The sequence below is a fragment of the Halictus rubicundus genome, chromosome 12 (assembly GCF_050948215.1).
Source record: "Halictus rubicundus isolate RS-2024b chromosome 12, iyHalRubi1_principal, whole genome shotgun sequence".
Taxonomy (NCBI): Eukaryota; Metazoa; Arthropoda; class Insecta; order Hymenoptera; family Halictidae; genus Halictus; species Halictus rubicundus.
Genome location: NC_135160.1, coordinates 11,405,832 through 11,425,141, shown reverse-complemented (window position 1 = coordinate 11,425,141; position 19,310 = coordinate 11,405,832). Strand labels below are relative to the sequence as shown.

At 34.0% G+C, this 19,310-nt stretch overlaps 7 protein-coding genes across 17 annotated transcripts; 3 read left to right on the top strand and 4 right to left on the bottom strand.

Moving 5' to 3' along the window:
* Window positions 1–17: 17 nt before the first annotated feature.
* On the top strand, window positions 18–1,923 carry LOC143359647 (coenzyme Q-binding protein COQ10 homolog B, mitochondrial). Of its 3 annotated transcripts, XM_076797736.1 has the most exons (4): window positions 18–425; window positions 996–1,121; window positions 1,209–1,484; window positions 1,568–1,923. In XM_076797736.1, exons 1-4 carry the CDS (start codon window positions 418–420, stop codon window positions 1,593–1,595), a joined length of 438 nt encoding a protein of 145 aa, XP_076653851.1. In that variant the 5' UTR covers window positions 18–417; the 3' UTR covers window positions 1,596–1,923. The 3 variants fall into 3 exon arrangements, with proteins under 3 accessions (XP_076653851.1, XP_076653848.1, XP_076653849.1); XM_076797733.1 differs by having other exon boundaries at window positions 1,209–1,923; XM_076797734.1 differs by lacking the exon at window positions 18–425 and adding an exon at window positions 448–880 and having other exon boundaries at window positions 1,209–1,923.
* Window positions 1,487–7,612, bottom strand: Mys45a (SDA1 domain containing protein Mys45A). Of its 3 annotated transcripts, XR_013083141.1 has the most exons (13): window positions 7,332–7,612; window positions 7,118–7,201; window positions 6,771–6,862; window positions 6,582–6,686; window positions 4,894–4,992; window positions 4,294–4,809; window positions 3,962–4,196; window positions 3,727–3,862; window positions 3,312–3,633; window positions 2,651–3,244; window positions 2,315–2,529; window positions 1,956–2,235; window positions 1,487–1,622 (listed from the first exon to the last, which is right to left on the bottom strand). XR_013083141.1 is itself a non-coding variant. In XM_076797723.1 (11 exons), the coding sequence occupies exons 3-11, from the start codon at window positions 6,855–6,857 to the stop codon at window positions 2,329–2,331; spliced, it is 2,295 nt and encodes a 764-aa protein (XP_076653838.1). In that variant the 5' UTR covers window positions 6,858–6,862; window positions 7,118–7,201; window positions 7,332–7,612; the 3' UTR covers window positions 2,248–2,328. The 3 variants fall into 3 exon arrangements, 2 of the variants coding, with proteins under 2 accessions (XP_076653838.1, XP_076653839.1); XM_076797723.1 differs by lacking the exons at window positions 1,487–1,622; window positions 1,956–2,235 and having other exon boundaries at window positions 2,248–2,529; XM_076797724.1 differs by lacking the exons at window positions 1,487–1,622; window positions 1,956–2,235; window positions 7,332–7,612 and having other exon boundaries at window positions 2,248–2,529; window positions 7,118–7,322.
* Window positions 5,015–6,794, bottom strand: Orc5 (origin recognition complex subunit 5). The gene is made up of 3 exons (XM_076797730.1): window positions 6,771–6,794; window positions 6,582–6,686; window positions 5,015–6,512 (listed from the first exon to the last, which is right to left on the bottom strand). Exon 3 carries the CDS (start codon window positions 6,424–6,426, stop codon window positions 5,128–5,130), a length of 1,299 nt encoding a protein of 432 aa, XP_076653845.1. The 5' UTR covers window positions 6,427–6,512; window positions 6,582–6,686; window positions 6,771–6,794; the 3' UTR covers window positions 5,015–5,127.
* A 103-nt stretch (window positions 7,613–7,715) lies between the features above and the next one.
* On the top strand, window positions 7,716–9,257 carry LOC143359632 (uncharacterized). 2 transcript variants are annotated; one of them, XM_076797702.1, is made up of 3 exons: window positions 7,716–7,965; window positions 8,042–8,300; window positions 8,379–9,257. In XM_076797702.1, the coding sequence occupies exons 1-3, from the start codon at window positions 7,807–7,809 to the stop codon at window positions 9,086–9,088; spliced, it is 1,128 nt and encodes a 375-aa protein (XP_076653817.1). In that variant the 5' UTR covers window positions 7,716–7,806; the 3' UTR covers window positions 9,089–9,257. The 2 variants fall into 2 exon arrangements, with proteins under 2 accessions (XP_076653817.1, XP_076653818.1); XM_076797703.1 differs by having other exon boundaries at window positions 7,830–7,965; window positions 8,052–8,300.
* Window positions 9,258–9,701: 444 nt separating this feature from the next.
* LOC143359628 (amidophosphoribosyltransferase) lies at window positions 9,702–13,594 on the bottom strand. Of its 4 annotated transcripts, XM_076797695.1 has the most exons (9): window positions 13,126–13,594; window positions 12,819–12,940; window positions 11,673–11,880; window positions 11,296–11,588; window positions 10,959–11,208; window positions 10,646–10,885; window positions 10,441–10,568; window positions 10,136–10,357; window positions 9,702–10,031 (listed from the first exon to the last, which is right to left on the bottom strand). In XM_076797695.1, exons 3-9 carry the CDS (start codon window positions 11,866–11,868, stop codon window positions 9,759–9,761), a joined length of 1,602 nt encoding a protein of 533 aa, XP_076653810.1. In that variant the 5' UTR covers window positions 11,869–11,880; window positions 12,819–12,940; window positions 13,126–13,594; the 3' UTR covers window positions 9,702–9,758. The 4 variants fall into 4 exon arrangements, with proteins under 4 accessions (XP_076653810.1, XP_076653809.1, XP_076653808.1 ...); XM_076797694.1 differs by having other exon boundaries at window positions 12,819–13,594; XM_076797693.1 differs by lacking the exons at window positions 12,819–12,940; window positions 13,126–13,594 and adding an exon at window positions 11,957–12,139.
* Window positions 13,587–16,168, top strand: Paics (PAICS bifunctional enzyme). The gene is made up of 6 exons (XM_076797701.1): window positions 13,587–13,678; window positions 14,158–14,481; window positions 14,772–15,115; window positions 15,190–15,465; window positions 15,774–15,918; window positions 16,002–16,168. The coding sequence occupies exons 1-6, from the start codon at window positions 13,672–13,674 to the stop codon at window positions 16,166–16,168; spliced, it is 1,263 nt and encodes a 420-aa protein (XP_076653816.1). The 5' UTR covers window positions 13,587–13,671.
* Window positions 16,059–18,860, bottom strand: LOC143359630 (xaa-Pro aminopeptidase 3). Of its 3 annotated transcripts, none has more exons than XM_076797697.1 (6): window positions 18,726–18,860; window positions 18,417–18,626; window positions 17,343–18,287; window positions 16,902–17,264; window positions 16,665–16,839; window positions 16,059–16,567 (listed from the first exon to the last, which is right to left on the bottom strand). In XM_076797697.1, the coding sequence occupies exons 2-5, from the start codon at window positions 18,463–18,465 to the stop codon at window positions 16,673–16,675; spliced, it is 1,524 nt and encodes a 507-aa protein (XP_076653812.1). In that variant the 5' UTR covers window positions 18,466–18,626; window positions 18,726–18,860; the 3' UTR covers window positions 16,059–16,567; window positions 16,665–16,672. The 3 variants fall into 3 exon arrangements, with proteins under 3 accessions (XP_076653812.1, XP_076653813.1, XP_076653814.1); XM_076797698.1 differs by having other exon boundaries at window positions 16,059–16,839; window positions 18,417–18,457; window positions 18,550–18,626; XM_076797699.1 differs by lacking the exon at window positions 16,059–16,567 and having other exon boundaries at window positions 16,696–16,839; window positions 16,996–17,264.
* Between the last annotated feature and the right edge of the window lie 450 nt (window positions 18,861–19,310).

Below are 19,310 nucleotides of genomic sequence, written 5' to 3'. Positions count from 1 at the left end.
TATCCCATTTTCATAAATATATTAAGAAATCCTATTAATATTTGAAATAGGCACGAGTATTACTTTTATTGTATGCGAAGAATGTCTATAGACATTATAGACTGTCACTTGACGTTTAACTATAAAAATATGACATTATTTTTAATCGTGCTTGCAGTATGAAAGGACAATATAGCTCCTACGCATGTCTTTAGCCTTCGTGTGATTTTATAAGTTCATATATCCTATACATTTCCATATAAATACTATCAAACGCATCACGAATGGATAGAATATTTAGAATTAGCTGAAAAACAATGAAGTGGATTAGTGGATATTTATAATGTTCAAGGATTATCATGTTGTAGACGGAGGCATAGTTTGCATATCAAAATTTATTATTATATCGTAGTGAATATAACAATATTTTTAAACATCATGCATAGGTAATATATTTTATGTGCATGTTATTACAAATTTGATTTTTGCTGCGAATTCCATGTTATTTGTATATATAGGTTATATTCAAGATTATTTAGTAATTGTGTAATACTACTACATTACAATTTAAAAAGTAAAATTATGAATTGTAAAAAGCAAATTGTACCATTTCGATTAAATATTTACAAATACAATGAGAATATATTATTAACAATGAAAATTATAATGAAAGAGTGATATAACCTAGCTTGCGGGACTAACATTCTATAAGAAAGACAGAGATATGCCATGTCATAATGGGAACCGTTTTTGAACAATCTAAGCAATATTTATTCATACTTAATATATTTTTTAATTTTTATTGTATTACCATTTATTGGTAATTTTTAAATTCTATTATTATTGGAACATCACCATTGCTTATTCGAATATCAGACTGTACACTCAAAGAAGGATAAAGGTCGGTTTTCATAGTGAGCGTTCTCCTAACTTTCGATGTAATTCATTTTAAACCAAATGCATCGACAAATTTTCTAAATTCATCGTAAGATTGATAAAAATTATATTATTTTCAGAGGTGTTGCATTGTTTGAAAATGTAGTGCTTCGAAACAGAAATAATTTTAATAAACAATGTGTGGAAAGGATGCATATAATTGATACTTCGAAATTGAAGGAATATGAAGGACGTAAATTAATAGGGTACGTTTAAAAAAAAAGATAACATTAATATAATTCTGTTATGAAAAATAAAAGTATGAATCATTTTATATTTTTTTTTATGTACAGATTTTCAATCGAGCAAATATACGATGTCGTAGCTGACGTGAAGAATTACAAAAGCTTCGTACCGTTTTGTAAAAAGTCCGATGTTATATCAAACGATGATGATGGCCTTAAAGCCAATTTAGTTATAGGATTTCCGCCTATAAAGGAAAGCTATACTTCCAAAGTAACAACTGTCCGACCATATTTAGTAAAAGCCGAATGCACGGACGGTAGATTATTTAATCATTTGAATACATTATGGCTATTCAGTCCAGGATTAAAAAATAATGCACAAACGTGTGTAATCGACTTTTCCTTATCATTTGAATTTAGGTCACTTCTACACTCACATTTCTCTAATTTATTTTTTAATGAAATAGTAAGACAAATGGAGAATGCTTTCATTGAAGAAGCCAAACGTAGATATGGTAGACCCTGTATAAAAACGGTACGATTAGAGAGATGACAAATCGTATTAGTTTATTAAAGAATTATTCACAATTGTACAAACCCCTTCCCAAATAAATGTTATACTTATAAAATTAACTTTTTATAAAAAACGTATCCATTAGAATTAATTACAATTTAAGTTGAGTTTTAAATATAGGGGTATTTAACACCATCAGCAGCAAAAGTAATTATTATAAATATGAAACAAATAGACACAATAGAATCAATGAAATCTGTTCATTTTATCAAAACTTTTGTTAGAGATTCATGGTTTATAAGTAATCCCATATCTCGAGTTGTGTTAATTGCTTTCTCTACCTTGGTCCACCATCAGCAGCTCTTTTCAATTATTCATCCAGACACAAAGTTTCTCTTCTCAAAGTGGATATTTCTGGTTTAAAATTAAATGGGGCCCGTTTAAATTAAATACCCGAAGCGCCTATAGGTCGTTGCGTCCACGTTTCTGCAGCTTCAAGTTGGATTTAAGCCCGACTTGGATTTCTTTAACGTCCTCCGGTTATTTACGCGCCTATACCCCCTTCCCTCAGAACAAAATTAATTATTCAATCTGGTACATTTGACTTGCAACTAATATCATCTAAAATATAAGTTTTATTACATATTTTATTTGATATGTACACAATACAACACGCGTATATACGATGTACGCGAAATACTTTTCTAGCTGTGATCATTTCATTCTCTTTTGTTTGAGTAAATGATTTCTCAAAGCAATTTGCTTTTCTTTAAACGAACGCTTTACTTTTCCTCTCACTTTGTGCTTCAACATTTGGAAAGCTTTTGTTTTCTTCTTTTCACGATTCGTTGTGCTACAAAGTGGATTCTGCCGTCCATCTTTGTAACCGAATTTCTCTCTTCCCTCTTGACCTTTCTGGAAAATAAATAATTTACTTAGATCAATCATTTTCTGCTACAGTTCACACGCTAAAATAATCTTATACTCCTTAAAAAATAGAAAATTCCGGTCTTCTACATGTTATAGTAAAACTCACCTTTACAGATTCCATACGTGCTTGTTTGTCGTGCTTTCGTTTCTTATATATATTTTCGATATCTGACAATTTAACAAAATCACTAGATTCGACATCGTTCGTATGCGGGCGTTTTATGCCGCGTTTAGCGTACGTTACTTGTTGTTTTGCCAATGCCATATCTATTGTTTTAAAATCTTCGTCGGTTAATAAACGTTCGGTAGATATTAAAGACGCCTTTTCCTTTTTCTCAACCGTTACTGTTTCTTTTTCTTCCCCTTTTGAGTTTTCTTTCGTTTTCAGTTTTAATTTTTTTCTTTCTGCTTTTTTCATGTAACGTAACTTTCTTATTCTTTTCCGATTTCTGATATTCTTAATATTACTGACATCCGCCTTTTCATCTGTTCTCTCATCACTTTTACTATTGTTTTCATCGTCCTCGTCCTCGTCGTCTTCATCATCGTCGTCGTCATCGTCATCGTCATCGTCCTCGTCATCGTCCTCGTCCTCGTCCTCATCCTCGTCTTCGGCCTCGGCCTTGGCCTCGTCCTCATTCTTGTTATCGTTACCGTCATCGTCACTGTGGCTTACATCGATCCAATCATCGTTGCTATCCTACGATAAAAATGTTTGCGATCAGAGGCAGATACATACATCGAATGACAATATATGCTATGCTTACATCGGTATCGCTATTTATTACAAAACTGTTCGGATCTTTATTGGTGTTTTCGTTCAGTAAAACTTCAGCTCCAGGAACAAAATCATGGGCAGGGACGTGTCCGTACTTTGCAACTTCTAAAGCCATAGTTGCCTCTGTTGGTCGTCCCCTGTCCTTTTTATGTAATAACTCTGGCATTGTGGTTCTGAACAAACCGATCAACGAACGTGCAGCCATCATCACGCTACGTTCTCTATAATGCTTGTACCGTGCTAAATCTTGCAATAAATCTGCATTCATAACCAGAGGACATCGTATGCATATTTCTCGTATTGCGTTCAACCTGCAGGGTATAATTTGTCGGTGAAATTAGTTGCACGTATGCTACGGGAATTGAACGGAGATTTTAGTAACATCCACCCAATCATATACGCACCCAATGGCCATAACGTCGGCCGAATTTCGTTCCGTGACAAAATTATTTGCCAAAGTTTTCAAAACAGGCTCCAATACATCGGGTGGCACGAGTTCGTGACAAGACTGGGCGACAAATTGTAAAAGTTTCGTTACCTCTAGGATGGTTAAAGATAACAGATCATTGTAAGTATTTAAACATAGAAATAATCATCCAAGTCTATGTAAAGATCTTTGATCGAATGAAAATGATTTACCTCTTTGATGCGGTTGTAGAAATCTTTGGAGATACGGATAAAAATTTAATAGAAACAAATTGTGCAGACCGATGAGCCTCGAGATCACGTCCAAAATTAACAATTTAATCTCAAACCTATCATTGTTCTTTTCTAATTGCTTGAACAACTTTTCTGCAAAACCTTGTGGATCGTGAATTAAATGTAATGCTGAAAAATTATATGCTGGTGCTTTCGATGCCTTCTTCTTAGATTTCTAAAGTATTCCAAAATGTACACACAAGATGAACATCACAAGTAATTCGTAATAAGTAGTGTTAAAACTAAGCGTTCACTGATCATGACCAACTTACCGTCAATAACTGTTTCGCTTTATTTAATTGTTTCTCGCGTTTCTTCGTTTTCTTGTTTACTTTATTAGCCATCACGATTTCTTTGATATTTGGTTCGCTATCGCTATCGCTATCATCCTTTTCACGTTCTTCTTCATTGGATCCTAAAAAGAATTTCAAGCAAGCGACCATAACTTTGTTCGTTTTAGCAGAACATCCCGTTGCCAGGACATTAACGGTTTTTGCGTCGTTCCAGATATTCTTTTTGTATAATTCTATCATAATATCAGCAGACATCTTCGCGGCTCTGACATTCGAGTCTTTCAACATTGAAAACATAAAATTTTGCAAAGTTGTATTAATTTTGGCATTCTTTTGCTTGGCATTAATATTTTTTATATCGGCTATAATGTGTGTTTCGAGGAATTCCCTTAAATTTTTGTCTTGACATCGTAAAAGTTCGAAAAATAGCCTGAGAAGCACAGTAGGTTCCAAAAGAGATTTGTTACGAAGTTGAATTAGAGCTTTGCAAAACGTCTATAAACAAAAAAGCCCGGTTAATAGTATGCTTGAGGAAACACTTATCTTAATATACAAAGTAACATTTTGCAAAACACTCACTAATCGCATATCATTGTCAAGTACAGTATTATACTTTTGCAGTACATCAATGATTTCTTGTGGAAATAATGCTAGATCGTTTGGGTAACAATGGGCCACCTGTGAAAAAAGACGTAATAAATTTATAAATTGTAACTCTTTATTCGCTAATTATCAATGATTGAATACAAAAAATAATGTTTTCACGCTATCGAATTGTTTGTACAATGTTATTTTATGGAATGTATAACATATTCAATGCATAAGATTGTACAAATAGTTCTGTATGGTAAATCCAACAGTCTTAGCAATTACAAGAATAAAATCGTAGGACACGCAACACTTAAGCTTTAGTTCGTCCAAATTATAAGTTCCCACAAAACTTAATAAACCGAGCTGGCACATAGACGGAATTTGTGCGAGCAAACTGGCATTTATATCTACTTTCTCATCAAGAATCGCACAAAAGATGGCAAGCATTCTAGAGACTGAAAAATTATAAGGGCCACCGTGAGCATTTACTTTGCTCGGTTTTCCTTTAGCTTTTCTTCTTCTCCCAATTTTCTGCTTTATAAACAGATGTTTGTCTTCTTTAGCAGGATTATATGATGCAAGATACGAAGCGATCAACATATATTTCGCATAATATGGTAACTCGAAGCTCAATGCCAATTTTGTTGTCGATTCAATTTCTTTGGATAACTGACTGTGCTTTGCAAAATCTTCGGACGAAACTCGAAGATAGATAACTTCTAAGTTAGACTTAAAAACTGCAGAAATGTTTCTCCACAACATAGCAGTATCATCTTTCTTAGATTTGTTTGTCTCGATAGGTTCAATGTATTTTTTGAAATTAATCTTAGCCATGTAACGAAGTTCGTTTAAATCTCGACAAAATCGTAAAAATACAGAGAGGAATAAATTCAAATAATTTTTATAAAATGCGCCCTCGTAATCGTGCGGTTTATATGTAAGCAATATTTCAGCAAACTCTTGCCGCGTGTATTGAGAAAAATGAATTTTAATCGGTTCGTATATGCCTACTTTTGCACGGAATTTTTCCCATACTATATCGCTTATTAATATTACGCAAACATTAACATTTGACAATTCTTTCAACCTTGACAATGCAGGTAGCAAGCTAGAATCAATATCTCTCAGTTTCTCGGCTTTATCAAAGACAAGCACGATCGGTCGAGTATCATTGGCCGAAATCTCTCTAAGATTTATTAAAAAATCGACAAAATTGTCGCATCTGTGTTGTAGTTTGGTATTAAACAGAAACTCATTTTTGTTTAAAGATAAATCGCTTAATATATAATCGAACATATGCTTGCTGCTCGTATGTTCGATACAATTAATTATAGAAGTATTGTAATTTAGAAATGAAAGCATCGTTTCCACTACCAAAGACTTTCCAGTTGCTACATGACCGCACACAAATATACTGTAAGGCATAGGTTCATCCTGATTGCTGATGCAAGAATACAATTGCTTTATAATGTTATTTCGACATATAATTTTACCCTTAAGATATTCCAAGTACTTCTCCATGATCACTGTGCTTAAACTTTTTTACTAGATATTATTATAAGAAAACTATTGGCCAAGACTGTTTCTATATAAATTAATCACCATACCTGCAAGACAAAAACTTCTGTGATGAAATCTCTGAAAATGTTAATCAAAATAATTAGTAAAAAATTCACCTGTGCCAAAAAGATGACTATTTCATCGAGACTCTTATTAAACTTATTAGGTGTTAGATTAAACACTTCCAAAGTAGACTTATAGTATTGATGCTGCTGCAGAAACTATAAAAATGCAAACATAGAATAACAATTAAAATTTCAAATGAGTAATTATATTAACGATGACTGGATCATGTATAAACTTACTTCCTCCTTGTAAGACTCTGGATCACGTTTAATAAGATTTTGTAATTGTGGAAGGTTCTCCGGTAATTGGTTGTTATGTCTTACCATTTTTTACCTGTATTAACAAATTAAGAAAATCTTATAGTGGAAAAGTAATAAAACATGCATACATATGTATATTTAAGACAACATACAAACATGTATATATTTACAAACAAAATAACCTATGCAACAGATCGAATGCTTAACAATACTAAAATACTTTTGACTTATTGAATACTATAATAACGTTTCGAAATGAACATGCTGTGTAATTGTTGTAAAAATTGATTTACTTATATTACAAGTAATATAAAAAATTGATTACATACCAGTAATGCACGTGGATAATACCACTTGCCCGTAGTAATTACGCTACTTCACAGATAAATTCAATGTGCATGTATCATAACCTGTATAAACACACAAATTAAATAAATAGTAATTTTTGTTATTTAATCATTTTAATTCGCAATTGTTATTTTATAAATCCATCAAAATATATTGTATATAAATAGTTTACACATTGTACTGAACACATACCATTCACCGCTGTTATGCCGCAATCGGCGGGAAAAATTGAACAGATTTTCCCATGCACTCTGCTACATACATACGTGTTTATTACACGTGTACAATGTGTAACGTGCCTTACGAGGCACAAAATAGAAAACGTTACAATTACAATTAAGGAGTTAGTTTTAATTAATTGATTATATCGATCAATCAAATTATACATTGTCAATATAATCGCAGCGCAGAATACTGTGGTATCAACCAATTAGAACACAGACGAGTTTTCGTTTCGTGCTTTGTAGCGGCTCGCTGTGTCTCCTGAATTTTACGACGAAAGAAAATCAATATAAACTGCATTTTTGCATACATATTACATATTTATTGCATGATACATACCATGATGATACTTATATGTACTTGTGTGCGTATGTAGATATTAAAGTAGGAATAAGAAAGTAAAGTGTAAGTATTTACATGAATAAGATAATAAGTGACAATTGAAATGGGATCTGACGACGAAATATGCGAAGACGAAGATGAAATTCTTGTGTATGTGGAATTCGAAGGACTTGTAGACGGTAATGTGTTCAGCGAGGAACAATTACAATTAGACATGATCGGTATAGACACGGAACATCCGATTATGAAAATTAATGGAAAGGTAATTGATCATTATGCCATGCATAGGACAAATAAAAGTTCACCTACAACGTTATCGGTAACTCTAATGATTGTAGTTTTATGAAGGTGCCTACGAAGATGTTATTGGTACATACATGTTTTTCACAAGGAACGACACTTTTGTAGCAGAAGATCCTGTCTTCGATGAGATTTCAAACTTAAAATATTTTGCTAAAACTAGAAAGATTTTAAAAATGCAAAGAATCTTTGTAAAACCTAGAACAGAAGTACTCGGCGATTCGGACCATCATCAGTGTGTTCCAAATTCAAAGACTCTTCAATTAGCTGGAGTACCGTGTAGATATCAAGAGGAAGGTATAATTTGGCATAATTTGTACTTAATAATATTTTAATTGTAGGAGAGTTTACATTTTTCCATTTATATCTTTTTAGCTCTTTCGTTTTGGAAGTCCGTGAGAACTGATAGATTAAATGCCCTTCATTCTTATTTGGAGAAACAAAGGATCAGACAAGAAAAAAAGGATCTGGGTATAACGCTAGAATCTGAATCTGACGAAGATAATCCTTTTGCCATCTATAATCAAAAAGATGAATTTAATAGCATAAATAAGGCTGAAGACACTTGCGACCAGGGTGAAGAAACTTCTAGTCATTGCGGCGATGAATTTCACTCTCAGCCAATGTTTCCCAATGAAATTATGAACGAAACCCTAAATACAATTGAAAGTAGTTGCGACAGCAATATTCAGGAATCTGAGACGTCAGGGATGGAACCACAATCTTCGACTGTAGAAGACGATGGTTGCCATCTAAGTACATGTAAAACTAGGTTGCCCAAGAAAAAGAATATAAGTAAGGCTCGTACAGTACAAAAAATAAAAGATAAAAAGGCACGACCTTTGCCGAAAAGTAAAAAGCCCTTTAATCAAGTAGAAGAAAAGTCAGACACCGACGCTTCGAATATTTTAAAAAACGAAGACGTTAGCGACAAATGTAGAGTAATAAGCGTTGAAAAATGTAACATAGAAGTTGATCGAGTAGATTCAACTAATGATAAAGTTTCCAAACAACTGAAACGAGAAGCAAAAATGAAAGAAATATCAGAACAGTTGAAAGCATACGCGAAAGAACATGAATGCTAAAATGGATTGAGAAAAACATGTATTGACTAAATAATTGCACAACGTATGTATCATTTGCATTTATCAATACCTGTAATTCTCTAAAAATCTATTTGTTAACGCCAATATTCTCTGCAACGATCTCACGCGAATACGGTTTCAAATTAATTAAATACGATTAACACAGTGACACAGTTTAAGCAACATTTATTTATTTCTTTGTTTGTACCCTTTGATCGAATATTTCTTTTACACTAAGAACTAATAAAATGTATATAGTATATAATAATTATTTTTGTATATTCTCTACGCATTTATTTATAAAAATATTGCATCAAATTATGCACGTATGAACAAAATTTTGTTTTTAAATGTTCTGTCAAGATAGTTTTATCTTTTCTTCTTTTTTAAATTAAATTTTGATTGCAGTGTGACTTGAAAATCACAATATTTTAAGGCTTTTGTTATTAATATGTATTCCTTATATAAATTAGTTTTGAAATACTGAATTATTTTCAAAAATTTACAATGGTGACTGATCGTTAGTTACGTGGCTGTTTGTTAAGTTACACGAAAATAAGATCTTGTTGAGTAACATTAACGTTAATATGAAAATAAACAGCATACATAATACACAGTTTAATAACGTGTAATTCATTGTCTGTAGATTTGTAAATATGGTTTCATTTTTTCACCAATTCAAATCACCGGGAAGCTCATCAGGATAATCTCCAGTTAAACAAGCGGTACAGTGACCGATATAACTGCTTTCTCGATTATCCATACCAAATCTTACAGCTTTTACAAGTCCATCTACTGAAAGGTATGTTAAACTATCAGCTCCAACGTGTTTCGCTAGTTTTATGTTATCTAATTTATTTGCAATTAATTCTTCCCTTGTTGGTATGTTGATTCCCATATAACAGGGATACTTTAATGGAGGTGAAGCTATTCTAATGTGAACCTACAAAAATATGGTTAAATGTAATTTTTTTTTTTTTGTAAATTCACAACATAGTAATGTTAAACAAACATGCATAGAACGAAATAAATTCTTAAGAAACATACTTCCTTTGCTCCAGCATCACGGAGCAATTTAATAATAGGTCCAATAGTATTTCCCCTAACGATTGAATCGTCGATAAGAATTAACTTTCTCCCTTTTACATTTTCTGATAGAGCTCCAAACTTCTTTGCCACGCCAAGTTGCCTGAGTCGTGTACTAGGCTGAATAAACGTTCTGCCAACGTATCTGTTTTTACATAATACTTCCGCAAACGGTATTTTAGACTACGAAAAAATTATATCTTCAAAATGTATTTGTTATTGTAACGCTAACTTAGCCATCCGAAAAGTAGATTCGTTGCATCTACCTGTCTGGCATAGCCATGAGCAGCTGCAGTTCCTGATTCGGGTACGGAACTGACTATGTCTGCGTCTATTGGGCATTCTAAGGCTAATTCCCGTCCACATTGCATGCGAACAGAGTATACCATTTGTCCTGTACAGTAGGAAAACGAAATTTGAAAATGTATATCAAAATCTATATCTTGACATAATGATATTTTCATATTTTACCTTCAAAAATACTATCGCTGCGCGCAAAGTAAACATACTCGAATATACAAAAAGCTTGTGGCTTTTTGTCTGGTCTGTCGACAATGTCTATAGTTTTAATACCCTCGCGTGTGAGTTCTACAATTTCTCCAGGAAATACTTCGCGCACATATCGTGCTCCAATACTTAGAAATCCACACGATTCGGAAGAAATAACCCAACCTTCGGGTTCATCATCGTCTTCGTCCGATTCATTTCCTGCTACATGGGAACATTCTATCAAACTGTCTTTTTCGATGAAGAATATGACATATTTCCATCTATGTTGACATACCCAAATTTCCAATTGGCACAATTTTTCCAAGACACAATGGACGATTTCCATAGGGATCTCTGACGCCGTATATCTTGTCTCTTTGCATAATTACTAAGGAATAGGATAACGGTGCTAATTGCATAAGATGTTTAATACGTGCAGGCCAATCTGGGCCATTAACTTCGCCCTCTGGAGGGTTTAAGCAAAGAGCTTGTGTGATTAATTCAGAATCCGAGTAAGTTGACAAGCCAACTCCACGACCCAGCACCTAAATCAATAAATGTAAATTAGAAAATCTCAGGCATAAAGTTGAAAAAACAGAAATGTACTTCAACTATTAACACATTACGCGTACCATCTTCCTCAAAGATTCTGTGTTAACTAGTTCTCCATTATGGGCGACAGCTAATGCTCCATGTGCGGTGTGGACCACAAACGGTTGACAATTGACTTCTTCGCTTGCTGCGCTTGTGCTGTATCTGGTATGGCCAATACCGAGATTCCCACGGAGTTTCTTCATATTTTCGTCATTAAAAATGTTGTTGATCATTCCCATACCCTTGTGAACATGAAAGGATTTCGAACAAACACCCTCGCTAGTGACAATTCCAGCACTCTCTTGACCTCTGTGTTGTAGGGCAACTAAACCTACACAAATATTGTCTCTGTGAAAGAATCGGTGATTGTTTTTTAAAAAACAAGGAGGAATAGAAAGTATACGGTTTAATTTACCTAAACAAATAACTTGACCAACATCGATTGGAGATGGCCAATCGCCAGCAGCGATGCATCCAAAAACACCACACTCGTGCGTAAGTCCAGACATTCTTTGACCTCTAGTTTCTCCTTTACTGCGCAGCCTTCTACCTTTGTTATTCCCTCTAGATGTTATTTCAATTTGAGATTCTACTTGCGCGTTGCAAGACATTTTTATTATAATCTAGAAAAACCATTTGTCTATTAATTAATCTAAGATTTCTGTCAACAATTATAATTTTACAACGAATAAGCTGTACCATTGCGTTTAGTTGTATTTCTTTGAAATTTAGTAATTGTGCGCAGAATGTACAAGATTACACAACAGTCACAGAAAACAAATATTATTTGTATATTACAGATCATGTATTAGACCCCCTCGAGATTTCTTCTCAATTATCAGTAATGCTCTTGTAAACTATTGACCCCTGTTGAGCTGATAGAACTTCTTTTTCAATGTTACTACTCTACTCTTTTTACATGCTTGCTTAATCAGCATTTCGCAACTGATTTCGTCAGTGTATCGCATTCACGTTAGTATGTGTACAAAATACATGTAAGTTAATCTTACGAGTCCAAATAATACTGCAAAAATATTGCAGCTCTTGTACAAAACAGATTTGTCGCATTACAATACAAAGATGAAAAAGTAAAAAAAAATTATGCCTTTGGCATGACAAACAAATTTACAATATTTATTTACGCGGTAACAACGACAAGAAAGTACTTTCTGCAAAGTTTTATTTTGAAATTGATGCGCTTATCGTTTACAGCTCTATGCGCTATGCTATAACACGCTCGTTAGTGCGTAAGTTTAATTATATGTGTACATATAACGCATATGTACTTCGTAAAACTATATATAATTGTTTAATTAAACCTAATTTAGCTAAACTGCTCAAGGTTCGATCGCTTAAAGAACTTTCATTTTCGATTATATCATAGACTGTAGTACCCACTTGTTGAATGAAAACAAAGTTACATATATCGATTCTCGATTTAAATCTCTGTACACATTTGTTCTGTAGCGTTGACAGAAGAAAGTATAATTCATACGATTCGAATCTTGTTTCAAAAACAATTTCATTTATACGTAGAATATTAGAGCGTGCGTTTACGTACCACGTGCGTCAAACGTTTGAGCGTCGTGATGTTCTGCTGTCAGCTTGAAAGAGATCCGCATGAAATATGATTCTCGGCTGGCTTCTTCAGCACGAATGAATGCGTAGACCAATGGAAACCTGCTTTTGATTGGGGGGGTTAGCTTATTTAGCTATTATCTTACTTTTAAAATTATCGATCCTTTGCTTATACTTATACTAATTAACAAACTAACTGCAGTCGCAAATGCTTAAGACGAAATAAACTGTAGCCTGTTATTCTTAAATTGAAATTCTGTACACGTGATCAAACTTATTAGAATATTTACCATGTATTTTATGTTATGCCAACACCATTTTTTCTATGCGTGATCTAGTTCCATTGAATATCGATCATGGTCTGCTCTTTTTTTTTAAACATGTTACGAATGAATTGAAAATTATATAATGACAATGCCACGATAAGTACAAAATCGATTGCTACATACTCTTCTCTCGAAGATATAGATATTAGACTTATTTTGCATTTATATTCGATTCCAATCGAGCAACAAGTATAATCATACACGGTATTTTATGGATTTGAATTAATTTGTTATCTCTGCCGGAAAAACAAGATAAAGCCGAACTGTTGAATATTTTCCTCAATTCCTTAAATCCGAATGTATTTCTAAATCATGTTTATCTATTCGTTGCTGTTCTTATCCTACATTTACATTCATTTACCACTTAACCCACATAAGAATAATTTATAAAATTACGCCAATCAAACGAAGCAAAATTTTCAAAGTGGGGATCGCTAAAGACCTGATCGAGAGTCAATTGTGTAAGAAGAGAGAAGCTGGCATTCGGGAAGTAAACGAAGAAGAAGAAACATGACCGGTAAGGAGTAAAACGATTAATAATTATCCCGATAATACGCACGTTTCAACTGTTAATTATCGTTATAATATTTTCAATTGTCATTCACCATTTTAAACAATTTTTCAGGAAACTTTAATTGTTCTTTTGTACGATTGCATGTTTTACATCAAACAAACTCATAGTAATGTTTAATGCATATTATAAATTTAACATGCAGTAAAATTGATAATTAATTGATTAATATTATCAAATACATATTTTCGCGGGATTGAAAAAAATTATTCTACGAAAAGAAAAAACATGCAGGCATTTCTTTGTATTTAACAGATTTTTTAGTAGCTTTTCATAAATTATACGATCCTAACTAATGGCATTTTAATGTTTAATTTTTAAAAAAAGGTTACAATATGCTTTCTAAATTATTTCAAGTTCCAAATTGCAATAATATTCTTTGAGTAATTGTGTTAGTACAAAAAAATGTTGTTTCTGATTTACAGGGTACGAACGTGGAAAGTTGATTATCGAAGGAAAGACCAAACAGGTCTACGAGCTATCAAATAGTCCTGAATTATGTCTTTTACAAAGCAAAGATCGTATTACTGCTGGAGACGGTGCAAAATCTCATGACTTGGAAGGCAAAGCTGCTATTAGTACAGCTACTACAGCTAAAGTTTTCCAGTTATTAAAAGAAGCAGGAGTAAATACTGCATTTGTTAAAGTGCTAAATGATACAGCTTTTATTGCCAGAAAGTGTGAAATGGTACCCATAGAATGGGTTACCAGAAGATTGGCTACCGGTAGCTTCCTAAAGAGACATCCAGGTTAGCAAATACAGCATAGCATAGAGATTAACTCTTTCAGTGCCAACTGAAAAATTGAACTTGAGCGTAAAATGCAGAACCAAATTTATGATACTAGAGAGAAATCCATAAATTAGAATAAGATAAGATTCTAATATCATTCAAAATCTATAAATTAGAATAAAACAAACATTTTTCGTGAGTACAGCAAAACATGATATATGGTTCTTCGGCACTAAAAATGTAAATAAGCTGTTGGATGAAATTATACTTAAGTAGGTGTTTACATAATTGCGTTCGTCTTGTTATAGGAGTTCCAGAAGGATATAGATTCAATCCGCCGTTACAAGAAACGTTCTTTAAAGATGATGCTAATCATGATCCTCAATGGTCGGAAGAACAAGTTATTTCTGCAGGTTTCAAGTTGAATGGAATTACAATAGGAAAAGATGAGTTTGATATTATGCAACGAACAACTGTTGTTGTGTTTGAAATTTTGGAGCGGGCATGGGCAACTAGAGATTGCGCTCTCATAGACATGAAAATAGAATTCGGCGTGGATACAAACGGTGAAATTATGGTAGCAGATATAATCGATAGTGACTCTTGGAGACTTTGGCCATCCGGCGATAAAAGGCTGATGAAAGATAAACAAGTATTTGGCAATACAGTTATTTCAAAATTATTCCAGTATAATTTGTTATTACTTAATTAAATCAATCGTTTCAGGTATACAGAAACCTAGCAACGGTTACTCAAGAAGATTTGAACGCTGTCAAACGCAATTTCAAATGGGTGGCAGATCAACTAGACTATCTTATTCCACCAAATAATAGTCATGTCGTTATTTTCATGGGCTCAGCGTCCGACGAAGGACATTGCAAGAAAATAGCAAACCATGCCAAGTCTCTTGGTTTACAAGTTCATCTTCGCGTGAGCAGCGCTCATAAAGGAACTCAAGAAACACTACGTATCCTCTCCGAGTACGAAGGTAGTTCCGAAAAGGTATGGTATTTTCTTTGAAAGCAAACAAATTCATTTGGTCACGCGATGTCACGCGATTGTAACAATTCCGAAAATTTTTTCGTAATACTCTGAAGGAGTTATAAAAGTATGAGCAATATTATCAGAATAGCGACGCTGGGGTTGACTCTTTCTGTTTCATTTTCCGTGAATTGTATCCGACCTGTATATCTCTTCAATGTTTATGTCATGCCACCATACTATCGCCAAAACACAGTGATAAAACAACTGATATAAACGAATATATTGCTTGTTTTTAAGTTATCATGGTTTGTCTTTCTCACTCCTAGGTGGTGTTAATAGCTGTAGCTGGGAGAAGCAATGGATTGGGACCAGTATTGTCTGGAAACACGTCTTTGCCTGTTATTAATTGTCCACCTTTTAAACCGGAAAACATTTCACAAGACATATGGTCGTCGGTCAATGTACCTTCAGGTGATATATAATTTTGCATTCGATTAGAATTATATTCCCTTGTTTGAACGTATCGTATATTATTAATTATTTATTATCTTTAGGAATTGGATGTACCACAGTTGCTTATCCGGAAACTGCTGCGCTTGCAGCAGCTCAAATTCATGCATTACACGATCACGTCGTTTGGTCGCGACTGCGAGTCAAGCAGCTAACGAATTTCATCGCTCTAAAACAAGCCGATTCGAAATTAAGAAATCTTGTCATCTAAGATTTTCGTGTTATCCGTCGCGTTAGACGCGAAACAGCTTCGATAAGTTTTCAGCAAACTTTTTCTGATACTTTTACTAACGAATTAATAATAACCGTGCTTGTTTCTTATCAACGCTATATACATTCATACATATTTAATTTGTAATCGATTTAATATCAAATGTTCATGCTAGCTCTTTTTGTGTACACTGTATTACTCTTTCTCTTAGTGATTCTTTATTGGTTACAAGTATATAACATTCACTTGTTTCCACTTAAGCAAATATTCGAATAACATGTAGAAGTGTATACACATTTTCGATACTTGCAATGATAGTTTTGTACTGTTACTATGTCATTCGAAGAGAATTTTATAAAATTTCTTACATCGATAACACGAATATATTACTCGTTTAATCTGAAACGAAACAAAAGCGATCAAGTTACATCGATTATTGTATCAACACTTGTTACGACGTTAAACGAACGAATGAATCCATAGAAATAATTGTTACCATTGCAATTACTGATTCCGACTTGCTAAAGCTTCTATTGCCGCAGTTTCTTTTGGACAATTTTCAGTTAAAACCACCGGTCCGGCTTCTGTTATTAAAACATCGTCTTCGATGCGTATACCCAAACCATGAAATTGCGATGGTGCAAACTGATTTCTCGAGCTTATGTATACACCTGTAAATATCGATAAAGTAAATGCCGAGTGAATTAAAGCAACGTTTTTGGTTGAATTATACCTGGTTCTACAGTCACTATCATTCCTGGTTGAAGTTTTATGCTTCTAGAAATTTTCCCTGTATCGTGCACATCCATTCCTAAATAATGACTTACATGATGTGGGCAATACATGTATGCCGCTGAAAGTAATTTATGACCGATTAAATGTTTCGGTATTAATCCAATTTCTTGTAATCTTCTGCCTAACAAACAGCACATATCCTGAAATAATTGGTCCAAGGTAGGCATTTCTTTTAGTCTACAAATTAAAACGTTCTGAATGTCTAATATAATGTCGTATAAAACTTTCTGTTCTGGTGTGAACTTGCCATTGATTGGCCATGTTCTGGTTACATCAGACGTATAACCATGGTATTCGCATCCTGAAAAGAAATATTATAAAAATAAACTACAACGGATATAGCAAAGAAAATAGAGTTAGTTTTATATCGATGACAAACCTGCATCCATTAAAACCATATCCCTGTCTTGAATAATTTGGTTATTACTAATATAGTGAATAATATTAGCATTTTTACCCGACGCGACAACCGGTGGGTATGCTAAGAATTCTGCCCCGTTCATACGACATTCATAATCCACTGTTGCAAACAACTGGTGTTCACTCATTCTTGGTTTCGATGTTTCTATCGTTTTAGATATTGCGGCAGAAGCAATTTCACAGCTTTTTTTCATTAATTCGATTTCTGATTGAGATTTAATTAATCTGATTTTATGAATTATGCTTGTAGGGGAAACAAATTTTTGATTATCAGTTTTCTTAATTAATTCGAGTAACCTTTTATGCAGGTTTGGTTGTGCTACGTTGTTATTCTCGTACCAAATACTGCACTTCTTGTTTTCATTTACAAACGAGACCAAAAATTGTTCAAACTCTGTAACAGGAAGTGCTAAGTCAATGCCGAATAATGTAGGGGCATCTTCGATTCCAGTTCTAGGTCCATCCCATAATTCGGAATGCTCGTCTGGCTGTCTTACGAACAGCGTGGTCACAAAGTTTTCATTCTTTGCTGTAATCACCAAAATACTGTCGGGTTCTTGACAACCAGTGAAATATAAAAAGTCTGTATTTTGACGAAACACATACGGGATTTTGTCGGATATGTACACTTTCGAAGACGATGGAATAATCACGATATGAGATTTGTCTACGTTTGGAACGCAACCGTGCGAAATAATGCTTTCCATCAACTTAATTCGCCTGTTTTTGAATTCGTTGAGCTGGATACCTGGTACAATTTCCCCTTTTTTAATTAAATGAGGATGCGTTATCGCCGTTGGTTGTCCGCATGCCCGACAAAGGGTTGCCGACAATTCCTCCGATTGACATTGACTCGTATTGTTCGTAAATGTACCTATCGTGTGTCGAATATGTCTTCGTTGTCCTACAATTAAAATTCGTTTTTTAATAGCGTGCCAGTTTTAGCGATCGAGACGAACGATTCCATAAAAATTCGAAAACAACATAACCTATCTTTCGATTCCTCATTTTTATTTTCATGTTCGCTACTCACCATACTTTCGAATGTGCCGTGCAATAGCACATCGTGCGCTGCTGAACATTTTGATATGTCGTGAATTAATATTCTTTCGATTTTTCGACGAATGTATGATTTCGATTCAATGAATTTCCAAGAGTGTCAATACCTTCGAGATTGGATACATCGTATCTCGCAAAGCACCTTACCCGTGCTCGCAGTTCACAGTCAAATCGTGCGATGTTTCTGTGAACAATGTATTCCGTACACATAGGCATTATGAACGAAAAGTTTGATAATAATTCCGCGATAGACTATGTATACGAATGTTCAGTGATGTATTACCTGCGCCGTTTGATATCCACCGCCGATTATCGCGACTTCGTTACCGTTCGTGACTGTCGCTCGAGTTTTTTTAACGATCAATAGAGAGACGAGAAGCGGATAACATATTTTCTGTAAAAAATTCGGCCGAAGAATGTGATTCGATAGAAGGAGCAACTTCGAGGAATGCATATTATTGTTGACGCTCGACAATGACAGCTTTAACCGATTGTAAATCAACGATCGTTCTTGCAACTTGTCAAACGTATACTGTCATTATGGTGTCGTTTAAAGACAATGAACGATTCCAATGGATTCCGGACGATTTGCTACGGGAAGAAACGAATATATCGTAAACTCGGAAATTCATCTAGCCGAGGGTATTAAAAATTTGCTCCAACTATTTCGACTAATCTACGATAAGCGTTCGTGCGAAATTACTGAAAGGTTAAATTTCATTTTAAATTGATTCAAAGTTGTTTATGCAGCAGTACAAGGCAGCAAAGTTTACAAAACTAATTGTACAATCGTCGCACGTGAAATAAATCGCTACATTTCAACGAGAATGCATTTTACTGGACACTAAAGTAAGGCACTGTCATATAG